The 17,612-nt window shown below is 44.2% G+C and overlaps 1 protein-coding gene across 2 annotated transcripts in view; it reads right to left on the bottom strand.

Annotated features, from left to right (window-relative positions):
• Rabgef1 (RAB guanine nucleotide exchange factor 1) overlaps positions 1–17,612 on the bottom strand; it is a 41,751-nt gene that overhangs the window by 6,866 nt on the left and 17,273 nt on the right. The window contains exons 3-5 of one of the 2 annotated variants that reach the window (XM_021162460.3): positions 17,156–17,322; positions 8,428–8,597; positions 127–208 (exon numbers count right to left, since the gene is read on the bottom strand). In XM_021162460.3, coding sequence (XP_021018119.1) covers positions 127–208; positions 8,428–8,597; positions 17,156–17,322 — 419 coding nt within the window. The remainder of the gene's footprint in view (positions 1–126; positions 209–8,427; positions 8,598–17,155; positions 17,323–17,612) is intronic. The other variant, XM_021162461.2, reaches the window with a different exon arrangement.

Genomic DNA, 17,612 nt, shown 5'->3' with positions numbered 1-17,612 from the left:
TGCTGGGTATGAGGCGGATGTCAATGTCAGCACAGTACTTTGGCACCAGCCAGGCCAATCAGAGGAGGCGAGGGCAGTTTGAGCTCCAACTGGCTGCCTCACAACAGCTGGCTGACAACATATTACCTTTCCCACGGGTCTGCATTCTTTCAGCCACATTTTGGTAAAAGTCCTGAGTACACTCTGACTGTTCCTCGATGCTTAAATCCTGGAATCAACAGACAATAGGTTGGTAAGCAGCTGAAGAGTTTGAGAACACCACCAAACCTGAACAAGTCCCTCAAACACACTCCCTGCACTGAGCCGACTCTATAAGAACTTAAAAATCACACATATTCTGCAAGAAAGAGAAATCTACTATTTTTTTAAAGATTTATTTATTTATTATATGTAGGTACACTGTAGCTGTCTTCAGACACACCAGAAGAGGGCATCAGATCTCATTACAGATGGCTGTGAGCCACCACGTGGTTGCTGGGATTTGAACTCAGGACCTTCGGAAGAGCAGTCAGTGCTCTTACCCGCTGAGCCATCTCTCCAGCCCGAGAGAGATCTCCTGTTGATGATCTTTACACATCACAGTATGCACAGACAGTCTGTGAGCACTCTATTTCACATCACCACCCTCATCATTACTATTTATTACTATTGCTACTACTACTAGTGTTAATGTTTTCATGACAAGGTCTTTTTAGATTTTAATAGCTGTAACATGTACGTTTTGGATCCTTTTTGAGTTGATTTTTAAAATACTCATTTTTTTTCACTTTAAAAAACGTCGATTGCCCTCTAGTATCTCCACATTCATGGGTATAGCGATACTTCTATACAAGATTGGACCAAGGCATACGATCCTAGACTTGCCAATGTGCTATAGCAGGAATATTCAAATTCCTTCCCACTCATTACTTTGAAATCCACCATGTGTCATGTGTCAACAACCTTAGTTTTCCTACTGTGCTTAAGGACATCAGAAATGCTGGAGAGATGACCCAGAGGTTAGTTAGGAGGACCTGCTGCACTTCCAGAGGACCAGGAATAAGTTCTAGCATTCACATCAGGCCACTCACAACAGCCTAGAGCTATAGCTTCTGAGTCCCCCACACCCTCTGCTGACCTCCATGGGCATCTGCAAGCATATACACATTCTGCCACGCAGACGCAGACACAGATGCACACACACACACACACACACACACACACACACACACACACACACAGCACTGGAGGTTTAACCTTGTACCTGGCTGGCCCTCCTTTCCTCACCCCTCTGTCTTGCTGCCCAGTACCTGGAGGCACTGTTCTGCAATCTGCTCCCACCATGCTGACTTTTTCAGCTTCTGTGTATAGTGAGGACACATTGCTTCTAATTTTAGAACCAAGTCTGTGCTACTTCCTCCCAACTTCCTCAAGAACTAAAGCTTGTTTGGATGAGTCTCTTCCTTTTAGCCATATCCTTCTGGTTTCTAAAGTAACCAGATAGCTCAAACTACTATTTGGTTTATACCAGTTGAAGAGGGTGCTAGCAACGTCGCTCAGTGGGCAGAGTAGCCCAGCACAGTGTAAACCACTGCTATACACCCTGTGATTAAGCATTTGGAGGGGGAGGCAGGAAAATCAGGAGTTTAAGGCCAGCGTAGGTTACATGAGACTTCGTCTCAAAACTAAATAAATACATACGAACGAAATGCTCAGCAAAATCTCTGTAAGGTACAGGAGGGCCTTCATATTCTGGGAAAGATGAGTGAAGATAAAGACACATTTCACACTATAATCTCTTCACTGAAACACAGAAAAAACACCTTCTCCGTAAGTGCTAACACAAGGCAAACTGTAAGTTAACACAAAGTAACCAGTAGCAACTGTTTCTATTTTATTCATTTGTTTATTTAATTTTATGTGCATTGATGTTTTGCCTGCATATCTGTGTGAGGGTGTCAGAAGCCCTGGAATGGGAGTTACAGACTGTTGTGAGTAGCCATGTGGTTGCTGGGAATTGAACTCAGGACCTCTGGAAGAGCAGCCAGTGCTCTTAACCTCTGAGCCATCTCTCCAGTCCTTTGTTTTTTATTGTTGTTGTTTTGCTTGTTTGTTTTTTGAGTCAGGGTATCTCTATTATAGCCCAGTCTAGAACTCCTTCCCTATGTATACCAGGCTAGACTAGAACTTAAAAACAAACCACCCTCCTCTGCCTTCCAAGTGCTGAGATTAAAAGTGGGAGCCAACATGCAAGGCAGAGGCAAATCTTCACAGAAGGACTCTCCAGGAAACAAAACCAAAGCCATGAAATGACCAAAAGCTCCTATATTACACTTGATCACTTCCTCAGGAGAATGAGATCACAGAGTGTGGCTCACAGGAAAACTAGTGTGTCTTTGCTACACGTGCATGTGCACCACACGCATGCCTGGTGCCCTCAGAAGCAAGGTGTCAGGTCCACCAAGCCAAGGGTGCTGAGAGCTGAGCCTGGATCCTCTCCAGCTCTCCAGCCCTAGAGTAATCGTGTTTTACAACACGAATTAAGGGTCTAGAGAGCACTGGTTGTTCTCAACCTGCCAGGAGAGTACAGGCCAGCCTCTAACTCCCTGCTATCTGCTCATAAATGCGGAGATGAAAGCCTATGCCACCTTACCCAGCATATGATTTTTAGTTTTGAGAAAGGCTCTCATTATTTTGTCCAAATCAGTGTCAAACTTGTGGGCACAAGCAATCCTCCCACCTCAGCCTCCCAACTGCTTAAGTATATGCTCACATCAGCACGTCCAACCTGAGAGCAGGCTCTAAGCAGGAGTCCATATAAGCAGACTTAGAGAAGACAATTCTCCACCAAGCCAGGAACCTCACTGAATTAGATGACAGGGTTTTGAGATGACTGTCTCTCTGCATGTCCTCTGAGCTTTTTTCTCCCTTTCCTTTTGAGATAAGGTCTCCTGTGTAGCTCTGGCTGGCCTCCAACTCACAGACAGGTAATCCACTTGCTTCGGTCTCCTGAGTGTACAGATTAAAGGCATGCGCCACAATGCCCAGGTTTCACCATACTTTAAAATTACTCTGGAAGGGCTAGAGTGATGACTCAGCAGTTACGAGCACGGGCTGCTCTTCCAGAGGACCCAGGTTCAATTCCCAGCACCCATACAGCAGCTCACACCTAACCCCAGTTTCAGAGGATCCAATGTCCTATTGTGACCTCAGTGGGCCATGTAAGCACTAGGTACACAGACATACATGCAAGCAAAATATCTATACACATAAAATAATAAAAATACTCTTTAAAATTACTTGAGACGGGCTGGTGAGATGGCTCAGTGGGTAAGAGCACCCGACTGCTCTTCCGAAGGTCCAAAGTTCAAATCCCAGCAACCACATGGTGGCTCACAACCACCCATAATGAGATCTGATGCCCTCTTCTGGTGCATCTGAAGACAGCTACAGTGTACTTACATAAAAATAAATAAATAAATCTTTAAAAAAAAAAAAATTACTTGAGACATGAGGCTATGTTCAAAGGTCAAAGGAAAGCTACAGAGAGTACACTACACAGGTGACCACATATACCATTGAACCCATAGTCAATATTCTACCAAACTAAAGCTTAAGTCTCACAATAAGATTACTTTTTCCTTTATTTGTTTTTTGTTTGTTTGTTTGTTTGTTTGTGTTTGACACAGGGTTTCTATGATGTGTGGTCCTGGATGGCCTCAAACTCAGGGGTCTGTCTCTGCCTCCCAAGTACTGAGATTAAAGGGTGTGCTACCACCTCTGGCTGTATCTTGTTTTATTTTTAGTTATGTGTACAAACGTGTGTGTATGTAGGGTATATACATGAGTGCAGAGCCAGCAGAGAGGTGAGTGTTGTCAAACTTTTGGATCCTCAGAACAAGTAGAACCAGCTTCCTCCTGATTGCTGAGCCATGTCTAGATAACCTTTTATAAGATTCTTTTATACAAGTTACAATGCCTTGTACATTCTAGCTTCTAATTTCCTTATTGAAAAAAAAATTCAGGTGTTGAAGGCTGAACTCAGAACTTTGTCATTAAGCCACACACGGCCTTTTCTGCACTTTTTTTACTCCATCCTCCCCCATCCACAACCTCAATCTCTCTCGAGTTGGTATGGGGGGGTGATTTATTTACTTTATGTATGTGAGTACACTGTAGCTGTCTTCAGACACAGCAGAAGAGGGCATCAGATCCCATTACAGATGGTTGTGAGCCACCATGTGGTTGCTGCGAATTGAACTCAGGACCTCTGGAAAAGCAGTCGGTGCTCTTAACCACTGAGCCATTTTCTTTTTTCTTTTATTTTCTCTTCCTCTTTCTTTCTTTCTTATTTTTGAGATAGTTTCTCTGTGTATCCCTGCCTCTATAGACCAAGCTAGCCAGGAACAAGAGATTCACCTGTCTGTACCTCCTGAGGGCTGGAATTAAAGGTGGGGAGCCTTCTCCACATTCTTTTCACAGTTCTAGGGCTAAACCTAGGACCTGCTGTGTGCTAAGTAAGCTGTATTCCTGGACTACCTCCTCTGTTTTCTTAATTTCAGAATCTTTTTGTTGGTAGTTTTTTGAGACAGAGTTTCACTCTGTAGCCCAGGCTGACATGGAACTCATTATGTAGTTTAGGCTGGCTTCAAACTTGATCCTGTCCTAGATCTCCCAATCCTGGGAGATTACAGCAGCGATTCATACAAGGATGTTATGTCAGTCATGTGCCTGCTCTTCTCATTACAGTGAAGACATACCATCCTGAAGACTATGACAAGGTTCAGCGACACATATTCAATCACAGAGATAGATGTGGTAGGATTAGATGGTTATAACCTCAGTAGTCAAGGGATTACAAATTCAAGGTCAGAGTGAATTACAGGGTGAGACCCTGCCTCAAAAGAAAGGGAACCCAGTAGGTGATAATGTAATTAAAAAGAAAAGAGGTGGTTGCTGGAAAGATTGCTCTGCGGTTACGAATACTTGAGGGGTGGAGTTCTGTTCCCAGCCCCCGAGTGGCAGCTCATAACTGCCTGTAACTCCCATGCCAGGGGATTCAATCCTCTCTTCTGGCCTAGAGCAAATACCCACATTAAAAAAAGGAAATCTTAAAAAAGAAAAGCTGAGTGACTCTCCCGTTAGAGCCCCCACAGCCCACGCATGCCTCTTAGGGTGCTTACTTTCTTCCAGAGTGCCCCACCCCATCCTTGAGCCTAAAATTAACTGGAGATAAAATAAACAAGCTTCAAAAAAATTAGCAAATAAAATTTTGTTGGATCGTTAAAGGATTATATAATGCAATATTGTGGTGGGTCTGAAATATGCAAGCGTTGAAATTTCAGCCAGAAGTAATAATGTTCAGGAATTTTTTTTAAAGCCTAAATACAGATAAAGTGTTTCGTAACAGAGAACAAACAGCTGGGGAAGGCATTTAACACAGTTCTGAAAACAACTGTCTCGTCTTGGCCCCCACACAGAACAGGTTGCTCAACTCTGGCATTAACTAGGACTGGAAACAACAGGAACGATCCACATCGGACAGAAGCAGGAGTGTGTCACTGTTCTAGGCCTCAGCAACGTGGGAGAAAACAATCTGTGCAATGCAACAGGAACACAGACCAGTGTACAGCAGGGTCAGTGGGGCGGCTCCTACAAGCAGGGCTTACATAGCATGCTGAATAGGCACTAGAGTGATAAAGAAAGCCTAAGTGGGGTAAAGGTTTGCGAACACATTTGAAGAATTCAAAGTGCACCTTAATCTAAGTGCATTTCAAATCTCCAAGAACCGTTCCCTACGTTGTATTTAATAAATTTATCTGAGTATTGTCGTAAAGCTAGAGTATGTGAGTTCAGACGTAAACAATAAGTTTTATAACCTGGAGTCAAAGGCCAGTAGAGATTCCTTCAAACACCTGGAGAGGTAGCCCGATGGATAAAGAAGGCACTTGCTACCAAGCCTGGTGACTCAGATTTGATCCCCGAGACCCACATGGTAGAAGGGGAGTGCAGACTCCTGACAGTCATCCTCTGACCTCTAAATACCCATGCCTACTTACAAGCACACATAAACACACAATCAATCAATCAATGCAATTTTTTTTTTTGTTTGTTTTTTGTTTTTTTGAGACAGGGTTTCTCTGTGTAGCCCTGGCTGTCCTGGAACTCACTTTGTAGACCAGGCTGGCCTCGAACTCAGAAATCCGCCTGCCTCTGCCTCCTGAGTGCTGGGATTAAAGGCGTGCAATTTTAAAAATCCACCTGAGCTGTATCTGGATGTTGCCCATCATGCTAGACACCAAAGATACACAAGACACATGAACAACTGGACACCTTACCACAAAACACTTGGTGCTAGTATAAAAGAAAATTAGCTGCACAGTAGTTCTCAAGTCAGGAGGAATTTGAAGCTTATCAGGTCTCCAGCACCAATTAGTGATGCTCTGAACACACAGCATAGTGTTCCTCTTTGGTTTTTTTCTATTTCCTTTTTATTTGAGACAGTGCTGCACTGGATGTGGTGGTGCACGCCTTTAATCCCAGCACTTGGGAGACAGAGGCAGGCGGATTTCTGAGTTCGAAGCCAGCCTGGTCTACAAAGTGAGTTCCAGGACAGCCAGGGCTTCAGAGAAACCCTGTCTCGAAAAAAACAACCTCCCACCCCAAAAAAAGAAAGAGAGTGTTGCCCTGTGCAGCCCTGGCTAGCCTAGAACTTACTATGTAGACCACACTAACCTTAAATACACAGAGATCCGCCTGTCTCTGCCTCTAAACTGCTGATACTAAAGATGCGCGTCACTATGCTAGACTTGCTTCTGTATTTTCAGACTCACTAAAAAGTCAATTAAGTGCTTACACAATAAGGGTAGTTTATGCTTCTCAGAAGAAGAAAAACCCAAGCTGATCGGTGTTTCTGTAGATACAATGTAAACACAGTAGTATATATTCTGCACATACTACAGTGTAATACAACTTTATCCTCTTGACACTGCAAAAACAACCTCAAACTTGACTTTTCACACATTCAAGAAGCCTATCCCTCCCCTCACACACCTCAGTGTCATTACACACACACACACAGAGCTCAATGTCATTATATAGACAGAGACAGACAGACAGACAGAGTGACACACACACACACACACACACCCCTCAGTGGCAGCTTGCTTCAACTCCAAATGTCACTGTTTCTTCATAAACACTTAAAGTAAAAGATACAGTCTTTCTAAGATGGGGTCACAACACCCCTGAAGAGCAAGAAGGAAAACCCTCTCTTGGAGCACTGAATCTTAGAACATTTTGGGGCATGGCCACAGTAGCTGCTTGTTGATGGCTGTTCCCTCCCCTCTCTGTAAGCTCTCTTCCCCTCACAGAAAGCACTGGTAGAGCTAGTTGAGTTTAATATGGTAGAAGTGAAAAAACTTCAGTTTTACTTACAAAATGATTCCTTTCACAAATAGTTTTATGAATTATGAGAATTAAAATTACAGATAAGAAACTTTGGACTAAAGACACAGGTGTGATCAAGCACTGTGGCAAATGACACCTCTAAATGGCAGCAGCATCCCAGAGGTTATGGAGGGGGCAGGGAGGGGGGGTCTCAAGTCGAAGGCCAGTCTCAGCCATATGGCAAGCATGATCTAGACTACACACATCGAGACCCCAACCTCAAAACCTCACAAAATAACCCCCTACCAGGCACGATGGGGTGTTTGCATCATCCTAGCACCGTGCCAGCTGAGGCAGGAACCAGGGAGCTGAAGACTAGCCTGGGCTACACAGTGAGAGGCACGTGGAAGCCACAGCTCTGGTTCACTTTGAAAACCCTAGCAAGCTAACCAGACCACTGTCTAGTTTGGCTTTCACCATCCTTCATCTACAAAACAACGGGACTGAAACTGCAGCCACCAGGGTTCCTTTCACTGCTACCCTCTCTCCTTCCTTCTCTAAATAAACACAGAGAAGCACACTAAAACTCGGCATGGTGGCCACACCGTTAGCTCGAAGGTGGATCTCTGTGAGTTCAGGTCAGCCCGGTATATAGAGTGAGTTCCAGGCCAGCCAACTCTATGACAGTGAGACCTTGCCTTAACTGAGGAATAAGGAACGGAAGGAGATCCAAACACAAAAAGGAATACAAGCAATGAGGAACCAAGTCTAGTTCCTGCTCCTGGCCAAACAGTTGAGCTAAAGGTCTATGCAGGCAGGCTGCACTAGCACAGGTAATGAGCGAGGCAGCCTGTCCCTCTAGCTGCAGAAGTTTCACAGAGATGAATGACCAGGGCACAGTGGAAAAGTACTAGCTTGGAGTCAGGTGTTAGTGGAGCTAAAAGGCTGGTCTTAGGTAACTATCACTTGTTCCTCTCAGGTGTAAAATGACAAGATTACAGCTCTCCCTGACCCTCCCTAAACCACAGCTCCTATTCCCAAGTGGTAGCGTCAGCCTACCCTTTTATAAGGCATTGCTTCCAAAAACATCTTCGTCTGTTTATAGACTTCTTGGCCCGTCTTGTGGAAGGTCTTGAGAAAGTCTATGAACTCCTTAGTCACTCGGTCCGTCTCAATGCTGGTTTGCCGGTTTGCGGAGGGACTGGGAGCTTTGGCTTCCTGAATTTCTGCTGAGAAAATGAAACACAGCAAGTTTTGTCACCCAGAAGGCTGATGGATGGAATTACTCTATGTAGCCAACAAGATTACTGAAATTATGTTTAATCAAAATTAAATTAATAGCACTTTATATTTAAACATTTGGATGAGTTTCCTTAAAGCAAGGGAAAATAGGAAGTGTGAGTAGATAAAACTGCACGTTCTAAAACATGCTCAGCAGAGCTCAACTGTGGCTCGGTTGGTAGAGTAGTGCTTGCTGGCATGTAGGAATCCCTGGGTTCTAGCCCCAGCAAGGAGTCAACAAGGCATGTTGTGCACAGCTCTAATCGCAGCACTTGGGAAGTAGGAGCAGGAAGATCCAGGTCAGTTAAAGGTCATTCTCAGTTGCCCAGTGAGTTTGAGGGCTACACAAGACCCTGTCTCAGAAACCTTAAGAGCTTCTTTTTTTTCTTTTAAAGATTATTTATTTATTTATTTATTATATGTAAGTACACTGTAGCTGTCTTCAGACAGCACCAGAAGAGGGCATCAGGTCTCATTATGGGTGGTTGTGAGCCACCATGTGGTTGCTGGGATTTGAACTTCGGACCTTCGGAAGAGCAGTCGGTAGCTCTTCCCCACTGAGCCATCTCACCAGCCTGGTAAAGAGCTTCTTATACAAGCCTGGAGACCTGACTTTAATCCCTACGATCCAGCAGGTGGATACACAGAATGGAGTTCTGCCATGTTCTCTGCTCAAGGACTGAACTACAGCATAACAATTCTTTTTTTTTTTAATTAATTTATTTATTTATATGTAAGTACACTGTAGCTATCTTCAGACACACCAGAAGCACCAGAAGAGGGAGTCAGATCTTGTTACGGATGGTTGTGAGCCACCATGTGGTTGCTGGGATTTGAACTAAGGACCTTTGGAAGAGCAGTCGGGTGCTCTAACCTGCTGAGCCATCTCACCAGCCCATAACAATTCTTAAAACACAAATACAAGGCAGGGTGTGATGTCAACAACCTCTAATCCTAGCAGAGGCAACCTCTAATCCTCACGAAGATCTCTCAGTGAGTTCCAGACCAAAGAGCTACAAAGGAGACCCAGAAAATACGTTAACAAACAGAAAAAGCTGGGAGGGTGGATGGGATAGGGGGTTTTCAGAGGGGAAACTGCGAAGGGGGATAACATTTGAAACGTAAATAAATAAAATAACCAATAAAAACAATTTAAAAAAAGAAAGAGCAAATCAAGTACTAACAAAGACTCTCACATCTGTGCTACCAACCCAACAGCTGCATTAGGTAGTTAACAACATAAGAAGGCAGAATAATTCACTGTCAGGCAGCTCGGGAAGGGCCTGGTACTCCCTGAAGTCACAGTTCCTCAGAGATGACTACTGAGTGCTGTGGAAAAGTACCATTGCCAACGCCTCAAAGAAAAAATAAATAAATAAACTCCAACTAACCATGGGTCAGTAAGATGGCTCAACATGGGAAATGCTTGCCATACAGGCCCAGAGATGTGAATTTTACCTGTAGAACCCACAGAAAGGTAGAAGGAAAAAACCTCCACAGTGTTGTAATGTTATCTCCACAGACACACACCCTACTGATAATTTTTTAATTTTTTCTAAACTAACAGAAAGCAAATAGAAACTGCTTATTAGCATTTTTAGTCACTAATACTGATAATGAAACAGAACCTTTTCTTGAACAACTTTCTTGCTGAGTCAAAAAGTCACTGTAACCACCAATGGAAGCAGGAAGGCATCAGGTGACACACAGCATCACAAAGAGACAAAGGCCAGTTTATTTCCCCCACCATTCAGTTTGCAAGTCACACTGCTCTAAGTAAAAATGCATCCAAGCTGGGTGTGTTGGCACATGCCTGTAATTCTAGCACTCAAGAGGTTGAGGCAGGAGGATCAAGTTCTAGGTCAGCCTGGATTACACAGTGCATCTGACACCGGCTTGAGCTATATATAGCAAGAGTCTATCCCACACACACACACACACACACACACACACACACACACGGGGGGGGGGGCAGGGAGATAGAGACAGAGAGATAATAGAGATATTTTGTCTGGTTTTTCCTTTCCAGACAGGATCCTCCTGCCTCAGCTTCCTCAGCAAGTGTGCACCACCACACCCCACAGGAAAAAGAAACCAAAAGGTATTAAAGTCTACCAACTCCACACTTTAATTTTATTTGTCTGTTTTGAGACAGGGCCTCACTATGTACAATACAGGATGGTCTCAAACTCACAGAGATCTGCCTGTTTCTACCTCCTAATCTCTGGGAGTAAAGGCATAGGCCACCATGCTTAACACCATACTATTTAGGAAAAAACAAAAAAAAAACCTCTTATTTCTACACATGGGAACATATCCTACTCCTCACACTAGATAGACAGACAGACAGACAGACAGACAGATTATGGAATTACTTCTATGCTTTATGTATCTGGGTGCTTTGTCTGCGTATGCATCTGCACGAATGGAACAAGAAGGTGCCATTCAAAAGTTAAGTTCGAAGTTTAGGTAATAATCAACAAAACCATAAAAAGTTGTCTTGGGCATGGTGTCTTTTTACAACAAGAAACCCTAACTAAGATAAAATCTGAAATTTGATCTTGACAAGAACACAACAGCTTCTTACACTGTGCAGGCAGGAACCCAAGTGTTAGAACTTTAAAAGGGGGCAATTCAGCAATAACCAACAAAGTTAAAACCCACATGCCCAGCTGGGCACAGAAGCTGCAGGGTAATCCCAGTGCTTAGGAGGCTCAGGCAAGAGGAATGTGGATTGTAGGCCAGCCTGGGCTACAAAGTACGACCCCATGTCACAACATGTGAATCAGGACACTAGGGGTAGGAAAAAGATGCAGTCAAATAATCTAAAAGAGCTTGCTCCCACCCACAAAGAAGGGAATCCCATAATGGAAAGTTAACTCTTCAAGGCACAGCAATCCTGAACACATATCTAACAACACAGCTTCAAAATGCAAAGAGCAGGGCTGGTGAGATGGCTCAGTGGGTAAGAGCACCCGACTGCTCTTCCGAAGGTCCAGAGTTCAAATCCCAGCAACCACATGGTGGCTCACAACCATCCGCAACGAGATCTGGCGCCCTCTTCGAGTGTCTGAAGACAGCTACAGTGTACTTACATATAATTAATAAATAAATAAATCTTTTAAAAAATGCAAAGAGCAAAGACAGAAATGTAAGGAATAAGAAACAAATTCTGATGCTAAGGTCCTGTTCCCCAATTGGTTCTTGATCTGTCAGTAAAGAAAGCAAGCCATGGGCCAATTGCTGGGCGGATGGCACAGGCGAGACTTCTGGGTCCTGGAGGAAAGGAGGATGCAAGCAAGGAAGGAGAGAAGGAGTTTTGTCATGCTTTGGAGGGAGAAGAACCCAGCAGCCATGTGAGGTCTCAGGAGGAGCTGGGGCCTGTGGCCACTACTATAGGTGGGCTATCAGGGATGTTTGACAGGGGCTAGATTGGACTAGCCACTGAAATTTAGAGTAGGTGGGAGGCATGAAGCTAAGAGTATTGGAAAGGACATGTTTTTCCAGGTGGGAGATAGTAGCACCCAGCAACTGTGCCAAGAAGGCAACACTGTCCTCTAACCCTCACATACCCAGCATGGCCTCCCCACACATATACATTCTTTCATTCACTCTCTCTGTCTCTTTCTCTCTGTGTGTGTAATAAAATACCTTTTTTTTTAAAAAAAATATCACGAGGCTAGTCTGGTCTACAAAATGAGTTCCAGGACAGCCAGGGCTATACAGAGAAACCCTGTCTCGAAAAACAACAAAAACAAAACCAAAATCACAATATTTGAGCAATACCATGGATCAATATAACTCAATTGAAATGTACAGACTGCTCAACAACAGAAGCACAACATACCTTCCATGGGACAAAACTGACAAATGAAGCGACTGAGCCTTGAAGATGGTTAGAAACCTCAATGATTCAGTTGCCCAAGGTTAAGGACAGAACTGAACTCAAGCCAATGTGTTTGACTCCTGAGCCTTCCTTATACTCCCTTATGGCAGAGCACCAAACAGCCTTCAAAGAATGCCAAGCCCTTAGACTATGTGGAGACTAAAAGCTTCAGGGCCACAGGCAGAGGAAAGCCAGTCGCCTCCCTCATGGTTTCACTTGCATACATCAACAAACCAAGGGGAAAGTCCTCAGCTGAGCACACTGGTTCATACCCACATCTCAAGGCTAAAGGAGGAGTTCAAGGACATCCTGGGCTACAAAGTGAGACTTTGTCTAAAAAATGTAGTCTACCTCAAATCCCCTTTTATTTTTTTTAGATTTATTTATTTATTTATTATATGTAAGTACACTGTAGCTGTCTTCAGACACTCCAGAAGAGGGCGCCAGATCTCGTTACAGATGGTTGTGAGCCACCATGTGGTTGCTGGGATTTGAACTCTGGACCTTCAGAAGAGCAGTCGGGTGCTCTTACCCACTGAGCCATCTCACCAGCCCTCAAATCCCCTTTTAAAATGTAAGCAAAGGGGGTTGGAGTAGTGCTCAGTGCTAGAAGACAGGGCTGGTTCTATCAGAGCTCACCAGACCACAAAACAAACCAACCAACCAAGGAGACAGAAGAGAACAACCTACCCACATTACACCTGTAGTGTTTGCCAGGGGCCAATCAGAGCTTGTACATCAGCTTACAGCCATCTTGTGTTTCTCAAATAAAGACAATTTACAGTTCAAGTTCACCCAGTCAAACAGGGTTCTCCAGCTGTCATCTGTCACTCAGCTCAAATGTTTAAAGAGCTCTGCAGCCCAGCCAGCCTGAACCACAAGGAGAGCAGTAATCCACTATCATTCAAGGAGCACAGGCAGTGCAGATTCAATCCCTCATGAACTTAACAGTTAATGAGCTGGGTGGTGTTATATATGAGTATATGAATCTTAGAAAACTTGTCACTTACCTGTCCAAAGCCACATGTGAGTAAAAGAAAGAGCTGGGATTTGAAAACAGATTTGAATCTGGAGCCCAGGCTAGTTCTTTATAACTACCCTGGACCATCTTTTGTTTTGTTTTGTTTTGTTTTATTTTTGAGACAGGGTTTTTCTGTTTAGCCCTGGCTGTCCTAAAACTCACTCTGTAGACCAGGCTTGCCTCGAACTCAGAAATCCCCCTGCCTCTGCCTCCAAAGTGAGGGGATTAAAGATGTGCGTCACCACTACCTGGCAACCATCTTTTTATTACTGCAGCATCTGTTTCCTTCTACCTAAATCCCCAGGAGGGTCTCAAAAGATGGGCTAATGGCTAAGAGCACTCACTCCTCTTCCAGAAGCGCCCATGCTGAGTGGTTCACAGCTATCTTTAACTCCAGCTCCAGTGAACCCAATGCCCTCTTCTGACCTCTGTGGAGATGGCACTCACATGCACACACTCATACACATAAATAGCAATGATAATAACAATAAAAAAGCCAAAGAGGAGGCTGCAAGACAACAGACTCAGTTAAGCAGACAGACCAAATATTACATCAGATTTCCTCTTTGATTATGAAGAGAATAAACCTTTTTAATCCTCATGGTTATGAAGAATAAAGACAACATGAGGAGGTGCAGAGTGTCAATTATTTTCAGCATAAGCACGGGGGGCCTGAATTTGATTCCCAGCACCCACTAAAAAAGCCAGGTAGGCTATCATGTGTCTGTAATGCCAGCACTGGGGTGGCAGACTCTGGTGCTCCCTGGCAGTCAGCCTATCCAAATTGGTGAGCCCAGGGTTCACTGAGAGAGCCTGTCTCAAATAATAAGGTGGAGAACAATCAAATAAGATACCCACACTCACACAAACGCACATACAGACCCACGCACAACACACACACACACACACACACACACACACACACACACACGCACATTCTTCAAATCCCTTAGAAGGCTGTGCTTTGTTTGCAATCAAGCTCACTGGGCTCAAGAGCTTTCTTTTGTGCTGCTAATATAAATAAACTGACAAGGGCAAAGGCTCTACACATTAAGGAAGTAAAATAAAGTCCCAGAAACCAAAGCTGACCGCTGTTAGACTCTAAGGTGACCTGTACCGGGGATCAGCTGAGTGTACTTAGGGCCTAACCAGGCACCTGGCACAAGTGGGGAGGTCACCTGTAAACTCACAGCCAACAAGGCCAGCACTTAGGAATGAAGCATTTTTTACATAGTTGGAGCTCCTCACCCTCAGAAGCTCTTTTACAAACACAGCCTCCCGCCCCAGCAGGAAATGAGGGCAGGAAGATTCCAAGTTTGAAGTGAGCTATACAGTGAGTTCAAGGCCAGCGTGAGGCTCTACACATGACCCTGTCTGGAGAACTCAAGGACTGAGAACACAACTGGTGCCAAGAAAGCCCTTGCCTAGCACTCAGGAGAACCTGGGTTTAATCCCACTACTAGGCAGGTGGGTAAAAGATACAAGCCAAAGGGAAAGGCAGCACTCCCTATGGCAACATGGTCCTAGAATGGTAATCACCACCCGCCAACATTTGGAGATTTGTACTAGCATTGCTGTAAATGCTAGGGAATTCCTAGGTGTTAACAGAATGACCTTCCAATACCCAGAGCTGAAGACAGGGTCAAGGATCTTCTTTAATGTTTAAGCTAACGTTTACTTAGCTGTTTGGTTAGTGTGTAAATGTACATGTGTGCAATTATGTGTGCACATGCTGAAGTGCACATATGGAGGTCAGAAGATATTTTAGGAATTCAGTTTCTTCCTTCTAGTTCTTGGGTTCTGGGGAGCATTCAAACTCCAGTCATTGCGCTTGGAAGGAAGGACCTTTATCCCCTGGGGCACTGTGCTGGCCAAACTTTTTTTTTTTTTTGGTTTTTCAAGACAGGGTTTTTCTGCATAGCCCTGGCTGTCCTGGAATTCACTCTGTAGATCAAGCTGGCCTTGAACTCAGAAATCCGCCTGCCTGTGCCTCCCAGATGCTGGGATTAAAGGCGTGCGCCACCACTGCCCGGCAAGGCCAAACTTAAAACTGTTTTGTTTTTTTTTTCATACAATTATATTTTGACCATATTCTTTCCTCTACCCCCAAAATATCTTCAAGAAAGAAGAAGGCGAGTGAATGTGGGCCTCAGCGCCATGTGAACCACCAGCGTTGTACCAAGATATCCCAGACAACAGTTAAGAAGCACACATCACTGGCCAGATATGCTTCAAGGAATTTGCTCCTTTAGACAAAAAAAAAAAAAAAAAAAAAAAAAGCTTGCATATGTGCATATGCAGAAAAAAAAATTCACTGTAGAAAGGGTGTGGGGTTCTAGAAAAGCAGCTCCCCCACCAGCATCAACGCTTTCTCTCAGTCTCTCTGAGCACCAGCATCAGGGCTGTGAGACTGAGACATGACCAATGTCTTCTGAGCCTCACTCTGAGCCTCTTCAATGAGCTCACTGGCAGAACAACTGAGCCTGTGACTGTATTTATTTATTTTAATTTTATATGTATGGACGTCTTGCCTACATAAATGTCTGTATGCCATTTCTATGCCCAGTGACCAAGGAGATCAGAAGAGGGCACTGGATTCCCTGGAACAGGAGTTGCTACATGGGTGCTGGGAATCAAATCTGGGCCCTCTATATGAACAGCAACTATTCCTAACAGCTGAGCCTGAATCACTATGCCTTTAATGACCTCTTTGTGTGTGTGCCTTTTATGACCTTTTTTTTTTGAGACAGGGTTTCTCTGTATAGCCCTGGCTGTCCTGGAACTCACTCTGTAAACCAGGCTGGCCTCGAACTCAGAAATCCGCCTGCCTCTGCCTCTGCCTCCCAAGTGCTGGGATTAAAGGCATGTGCCACCACGCCAGGCTGGAAGGTTATTTTCTTAAAATAGATGAACAAGCACAAATCCATCCACAAGAAAATGCTTAACACAAGTTATTTAAGAGCTCCAAATGAGCCTTTTCCTGTCTGTTTCCTAATAGCATAGGAAATAAGCTTTAAGAGAGAAAGTCTCTCAGGTGACTTTCAAGTTTAGAAACAGCCACTTCTCCTAAGTTATTGACAGAGTGGGTATTACACAAGATAAACAAGGATGAGAAAAAAAATAAAGGCATGAAAAATACAAAACAAAACCATTAAGTAGCCAGTGATAAGCAATTTGGATGAGAATGGAGAGCGTTACTAACAGAATTACACATTTCAATTCTCTTTAGTTTTCCTGTGGAATAAAATGCTTCTTTAAAAAACAAGGAAACAAGCCGGGCGTGGTGGCGCACGCCTTTAATCCCAGCACTCGGGAGGCAGAGGCAGGCGGATTTCTGAGTTCGAGGCCAGCCTGGTCTACAGAGTGAGTGCCAGGACAGCCAGGGCTACACAGAGAAACCCTGTCTCGAAAAACCAAAAAAAAAAAAAAAAACAAGGAAACAGTGTCTTCAAATCAAATGCCTGGCCATCAAACCTGACTTCCATGTGAAATCTGGACTAGAGCTCTCTTGGGCTTACAGAAGGGAAAGGCTGAGCCACCTGCATTCTGGATCTAGTCTGCAGCTTACTCAGGCATGGAAGAAGGAGAGAGAAAATTACCCTTCTTGGATCCAGCCCTGGAAGAGGCGCTGAAGAACTTCTTCACTGTGGTGACTTTTCGGGTTTTCTCATTGGTCTTCTTCTCCTCGAACTTGGAGAAGGTGAGGGGCTGGGCGCCTTGGCTGCTCTGGCTGCTTGCGAAGGCCTCTTCCTCCTCCCGCTGAAGTCTGAAATTCAGGGGAAAGTCTGTGAATGATCTGGGTCCTCTCCAGGTTTTCCCAGGGTCTAGAAGATCTTGTCCAAATTACTAAGAAAGATCTGACTTTATAAACAGAAACTAAATATACCAAGTGGGTCTGAGATCTCAGGTACATAGCTATTTTAAGATGAAATTCTATACCTGGTGAAGATTTCAATATATAGCTTTAATCTCCAGTACCCCACAAAAAACAAACACACAAACAAACATGTTTGACACCTATAGTCTCAGCAGTTGGGAGGCCCAGGAAGAAATATC

Source organism: Mus caroli, unplaced genomic scaffold (genome assembly GCF_978045245.1).
Source record: "Mus caroli unplaced genomic scaffold, Mus_caroli_1 scaffold_4, whole genome shotgun sequence".
NCBI lineage: Eukaryota > Metazoa > Chordata > Mammalia > Rodentia > Muridae > Mus > Mus caroli.
Note: the sequence above shows the minus strand (reverse complement) of the source record. Positions and strands in the feature narration are given on the sequence as shown.